The sequence below is a fragment of the Pollicipes pollicipes genome, unplaced genomic scaffold (genome assembly GCF_011947565.3).
Source record: "Pollicipes pollicipes isolate AB1234 unplaced genomic scaffold, Ppol_2.1 Scaffold_6052;HRSCAF=7182_pilon_pilon_pilon, whole genome shotgun sequence".
NCBI classification, from domain to species: Eukaryota; Metazoa; Arthropoda; class Thecostraca; order Pollicipedomorpha; family Pollicipedidae; genus Pollicipes; species Pollicipes pollicipes.
In genome coordinates, this window is record NW_023596805.1 from 8,101,125 (window position 1) to 8,107,008 (window position 5,884).

Sequence of the window (5,884 nt, forward strand, 5' to 3'; positions counted from 1 at the left end):
CGTTTGATTCTTCGCGCTGCTGCGTGGGGAGCGTGGTTTCCTGGCAGTATATTTGTTTTCTCGCGATAAAATTGTCCTGAACCCAGCCGCACTGAATACGTTAGAACAGAGAGTCATGTCGCGTGCATCGCCTGTTGGCCCGCAGTCCTCGTTCGATACTGTGACGAGAAACCGATGACGAACCGTGGTATTATTGAACATGAATGACACTGCATCGCTTGACTGTGTTCTGGTCAAGCCGTTAACCTAAATGTTCCCTACAGTCGTGTGAACCTGATTTCTTCGCTGCGTTGGCGCACGCAAGCTTTGGTTTAGATGTTCTTTTTGCGTTATCCAACGAACAGTGCACACTGACATTTGTCCCTTCGTTTGAAATTTAATGCTAGCGGAAGAACGATCCTAGTGGAAGGGCAACCACGCGGTGCTGGCAAGAGGTTAGTATGCCCGTTTCGAGAGAGTAGTACGTGGTTGGCACACGGGAGGTCGGTACACGGGAGGGAGGTACACGCTGGTGGGTGAAACTGTATAGAGTAAGTTTGCGAAGCTGCACAGTGGCGGTGGGAGCCTGGTAATGGTGTGGTAAGGTAAGCGTAGCAGAAAGGCGTTGGAGAGACCAGTCCCGTGTAATTCCTGCGTGGTAAGTGTGCCGTCAATACCCGATAGGATGGTGGGGGGAATTGACTTCTACCCTGACACCAGCAAAACAGAAAAATTTCCGCCAGTTCAAGTGCATTCAAACGCATGTAGCCACATTTTCACTAGCTAGTACTAGCCTAGCACTGGCTAGTGGAAATGTGGCTACATGCGCACGAATGGATTAGTTCATTGCTGCGACAATTGGCGATGTATTGAAAATTGACAAAAATATGACAAGGCTTTGATTTGTATAGATAGCAGACAATCTTTCACTGATGTTGACGCAGTATATAGGAATATAGGTTACCTGTATACTATCTAATATCCTCTGGTTCTTGGCTGAGGACAAAATTTTAGGCCAGGATCAACGAAATTGTTTGCTGCTTACGGATTACAATAACAAACTTTGTGCTGTTTCGTAAAAATCTTAACAACTTATGTTGCATGCCGTTCACTTTAACACTGCAATAGTACGCAAATTTTCCTGGGGCGCGCTGTGTTTCCCTATATTACCATTTTAAGTTGAGCCACATGTCTCACTGGCGCGACAATGTTAGAAATGACCGGCTCACGACACGGGTCCTGATTTTACGACGTATGTGGTTCAACCCATGGCTAAAGGCGACATTTTGTCCAACGAGCCGACTCAGCTCGTGGCTCACCCCCCCCCCCCCCCAAAAAAAAAAAAAGGCTCGTGAGCCAAATCACGACTCAGCGGGAGTCGAACACACGTCTGCAAGGTATGAATGGGAGATCTTGGGCAGGGTAGCATTGAGACAAGTTGTAGTTGCAAACCTTGTTAGAATTATGAGAATTAGTCGAGACGTTGTTTTCAGACACCGTTTGCCAACTCCCACGACCAGGATTTTCTAGATAATTTATTTCACACATCTAGCTAAATCTGGGAACAAACGAATGTGACCTTTTTGGGCGTTGCGTAAGTTGTTCAGTGCATTTGCGAGAACCATTATTCACTTAAATAAGACGGTAGTAACAGCCTTTTGCCAGTGAATATTCAGTTCTGCTATTGTTTCTTTAAAGGCATGTTGCCGAAATATCAACCCATCTCTATCTTTATTGTCATGTTTCATCATGCAAACATCCACAGATGGCATACATTTGGTAACGGGAACATGCTACAAGATATTGAAGGTCGCTAACCCAACATAAGAACTTCGCTATTCACAATGCCGAAAAATCTGCCGTTGAATGCCTTTTTATATTCTGATATATTAATCGGTTGTTTCTTTGCGCGATGCATGGTCTCACGACTATCCCAGTTCCAATATATTCATATTCTGGCAGTTCCGGCGGGCTTGCTCGGGGCAGCTTGCTCACTTTTGGAACTGGTGGATCTTGCAGCCCCCTTCCACTACCCCGCCATCTTCCTTCACCAATCCGTATGGTCTTCGTACAGCCAGTTTCTTAACAAACACATGTTACGGATGCAATGGTTTTCGGAGTATCGTCCTGATCTAGTGTGTTGCTATGAAGACAAAAAGTCCGCCAGTTCAGTCGTCAGCAGTCGTTAGATGCCACGGAGTGATGTGAATGATCCGATGATGGTTTTCTGTCAGTCATGTATGTGTCACAAGCCGAATTTTCTACTTGAACTATATGGGATTCGAACCGGGGTCTTCTGATTACGAGTCCAGCGCTATACAAATTGAGTCTTCATGAAAGAACGATGTCCAATCGTTGCAATATCGCGAGAAGTACAACATGGACAAGGATCATATATACCCTGCCTCCAGCTTTGGCCTCTGACGAACAACGGTGAAGGTGCATTAAGTATATTCCGATGATGTTTCGTAACAGTAACCGTTCTACCTTGTCGCATGCGCGAACCTGAGCTTGATACAAGTCGGTGTCAACATCCTTCGAGGACGAAAAGCACATTTGCAAGCCAGCCACTGTCAATTCCCATTGCGGCAAGCTCTGCACGGCAAAACGCCATAACACAATCGCCATTGTGAACGTGCCTGCACGTTATGTCCAGCTTGTGACAAGCCAGCCCGTACAAATGACTTGCAATCAGCCGATAAATCGTGAGTTCTGCGATGCGCAAACGCCGAAACAAGCTCCGCCTCCATTACCACCGTTTTACAGCGGACGCAGTGTCGCTACAAAGTGTGCGCCCCGGCCATTATAAAAATGTGACAAACAACGCTTGTCGGGATGCAGCGACGCGTCATATGGGTCAAACGGCACAGAGAGCTATGCTTAGCGATACTTGCCAGTGTAGAGCTGCTGCTCAGGGAGTCAGCGAAGCCAAATACCAGAACTACGGTGGCAATTAGCAGGCTCTTTCTCAACCCCAACCCCGCACACGGCGCGAGAGACACCAGAAATTGTAACGAGACCAACAGAAAAACACCAACGAATGCAAAACATATCAAGCATAGCGGCGCATCAACTCAGAGATCATCCACTTAAGACCACCTGGAGATCACGAGTAGTGACACGAATCTCAGAGATCATTTGCTCGAGACCACCTGGAGATCACGAGTCGTGACACGAATCTCAGAGATCATCCACTTGAGACCACCTGGAGATCACGAGTGGTGGCACGAATCTCAGAGATCCTCCGCTCGAGACCACCTGGAGATCACGAGTCGTGGCACGAATACTGGCTGACCGTCGGCGAGGTACGGCGTCGGCGATCGTGAAGATCAGCTGTTACCAGCGCGATACGGCGTCGGCAAACGTGAAGATCAGCTGTTACTAGCGCGATACGGCGTCGGCAAACGTGAAGATCAGCTGTTACCAGCGCTACGAGGCGTCGACAGCCGTGAGGATCAGCTGTTACCAGCGCGATACGGCGTCGGCAAACGTGAAGATCAGCTGTTACCAGCGCTACGAGGCGTCGGCAGCCGTGAAAATCAGCTGTTACCAGCGCGATACGGCGTCGGCAAGCGTGGAGATCAGCTGTTACCAGCGCACTGCTAGCCTGCTAGCCAGCCAGCTAGCCAGCGCACTGCTAACGGTACTGACTGTCGCTTACATCACTGCCACCAGAGGCCCTCACGGAGAGGTTGTCTTTACCTATTACACCCGCCAAGCGTCGGGCTATGCCGCTGTATAAGCCCGCTGTATAAGCTGTTGTGTCCGCCCAAGCGAGGTCAGAGGCAGACACAGACACCTGACTAGGTGCGTAAGGTGTGCTGCTGGCGGCGCTGCTGTGCAGGGCCCGATGTGCCGTCTCAGGGACAGCACAGCAAACAGGAGTCCCACGCTAGCCGTAACGACGGCCCTGCAAAGGCATGGATATCTCAGCTTGGAACGAGCTGGCAAACTCTTGTCTCGCCTTGCAGACTCTCGTCGCTGGCAGCTGATTTCATGCACTTCTCACGCTGACCCTGACCCCGACCTCGACCTTGGCCTCGACCTTGTCCTTGACCTTGTCCTTGTCCTTGTCCTTGACCTTGTCCTTGACCTTGTCCTTGACCTTGTCCTTGACCTTGTCCTTGACCTTGTCCTTGACCTTGGCCTCGACCTTGTCCTTGTCCTTGGCCTTGACCTTGACCTCGACCTTGACCTTGACCTTGACCTTGACCCCGACCCCTACCTGGACCATGCCGAAGGTACGCAAACTGGTGACTGACCTCGGGCTGTTCATCGCACCACATGGTGCCCCAGAACGAGTTGTTCCCCCGACCCTCAGGCGCAAAGTCGCCGCTGCCACCAGTCCTGGTCAGCCCCAGCCAAAGGCCATCCGGGGTCGTGGCTGGCCGCGAGGAACTCGTACTCCGCCTGACTCGCGAAGATTGGGAGGCGAGGCACCGAGCTCCCGGCAGTACTCGGCCCGCCTCCGCGCGCGTGGACCCCTCCTGCGAGCTTTGAACCTCCTCCACGAAGAGCAGGCGCCCTCCCACGCGCTCCAGTTGTCCGCGCATCCCCGGCCGGGGTAGGGCCGGCGGAGGCCGTGGAAGGGGCTGTACTGGCTTTGATGTCGTGGTGGGGGCTGTGGTAGATATTGGTGCCGTGGTGGGCGTTGTCGTAGATATTGGTGCCGTGGTGGACGTTGTGGTAGATATTGGTGCCGTGGTGGACGCTGTAGTAGATATTGGTGCCATGGGGGGCGTTGTGGTAGATATTGGCGCCGTGGTGGACGCTGTGGTAGATATTGGTACCATGGTGGATGTTGTGGTAGATATTGGTGCCGTGGTGGACGTTGTGGACGTTATCTGTGTCGTGGTGAAGGACGCGGTGGCTGCTGTAGACGTCGTTGTAGAAGACGTGGTAGTTGCGGGACGTGGTATCGTGCTGGGATCTGTCGTAGTTGGCGCCGGCACAGATTCCAGCGTAGTGGTGACTCCAGAAGTTGTGGCGGCAGCAGACGCGGTAATCGTAATGGTTTCCGTGGTGGCAGTGGTAGGAGGTGCTGCCGTAGTATAGTCCGTGGTGGCAGCAGTGGAGGACACAGCGGCCGTCGTCACATCAGCACCGCCTTCGCCCGTTGAGCCCGCACTACTCCCCACCACCGTCGATGGCGTCACCTGCTCGAGCCCATCCGTCACCAGTGACGTCACTGCCGTCAGCACGCAGCTCCCCGCCTCTGGCTCCAGCTGACCGGCCTCCGGCTCGTGGCCGAGAAGCAGGCACCGCGCGGCCCCAGTCTGGATGGAGACACAGCCGTCGCGGCGGAAGCAACGCAGCGCACACACGAACGTCGAGTCGGCGGCGGCGACGGCCAGAGGCGAGCCCGCGAAGCGCCGCTCGGCAGCCGAGAGGCGGAAGGTCGCGCGCGAGCGGGTCGCGCCACCCGGGTCGCCCAGCAGCAGGAACAGCGCCGCTGTCAGCCAGGTGGTGTCGGGGTGGCTCAGCGTCAGCATGCCTGCGGGCAGGCAAGTCCGGCAGGTTTGTATTGAAAATAATCTGAAGCATCAAGATCAAGATCATCTAGATCAAGATTCTCCAAATCAAGGTTATCCATATCAAGATTATCTAGGCCAAGATCATCTAGGTCAATATCGTATAGATCACGATAGTCTAGACCACTATCATTTATATCAAGATCACCAAAATCAACACAATCCAGATGAGGTCAATCAAAATCAAGATAATCCAGATCAAGATCCTCAAAGTCATGATCACAAATATCAATATTATCAAGACTGAGATTGTCAAGATTGAGATCGCCAAGGTCTAGAACATCAAGATCATAAAGATCATCAATGTCAATACGCCCATCAAGATCATCCCGATCAAGATCACCAAGATCATCAAGAACAATTCTATCGAGGAC

The 5,884-nt window shown here is 52.1% G+C and overlaps 1 protein-coding gene across 1 annotated transcript; it reads right to left on the reverse strand.

The window, feature by feature from the left end:
- Nucleotides 1-3,408: 3,408 nt before the first annotated feature.
- Nucleotides 3,409-5,471, reverse strand: LOC119104753 (histidine-rich glycoprotein-like). Its single transcript, XM_037228473.1, has 3 exons — nt 5,308-5,471; nt 4,582-5,020; nt 3,409-3,438 (listed from the first exon to the last, which is right to left on the reverse strand). The coding sequence occupies exons 1-3, from the start codon at nt 5,469-5,471 to the stop codon at nt 3,409-3,411; spliced, it is 633 nt and encodes a 210-aa protein (XP_037084368.1).
- Nucleotides 5,472-5,884: the final 413 nt, after the last annotated feature.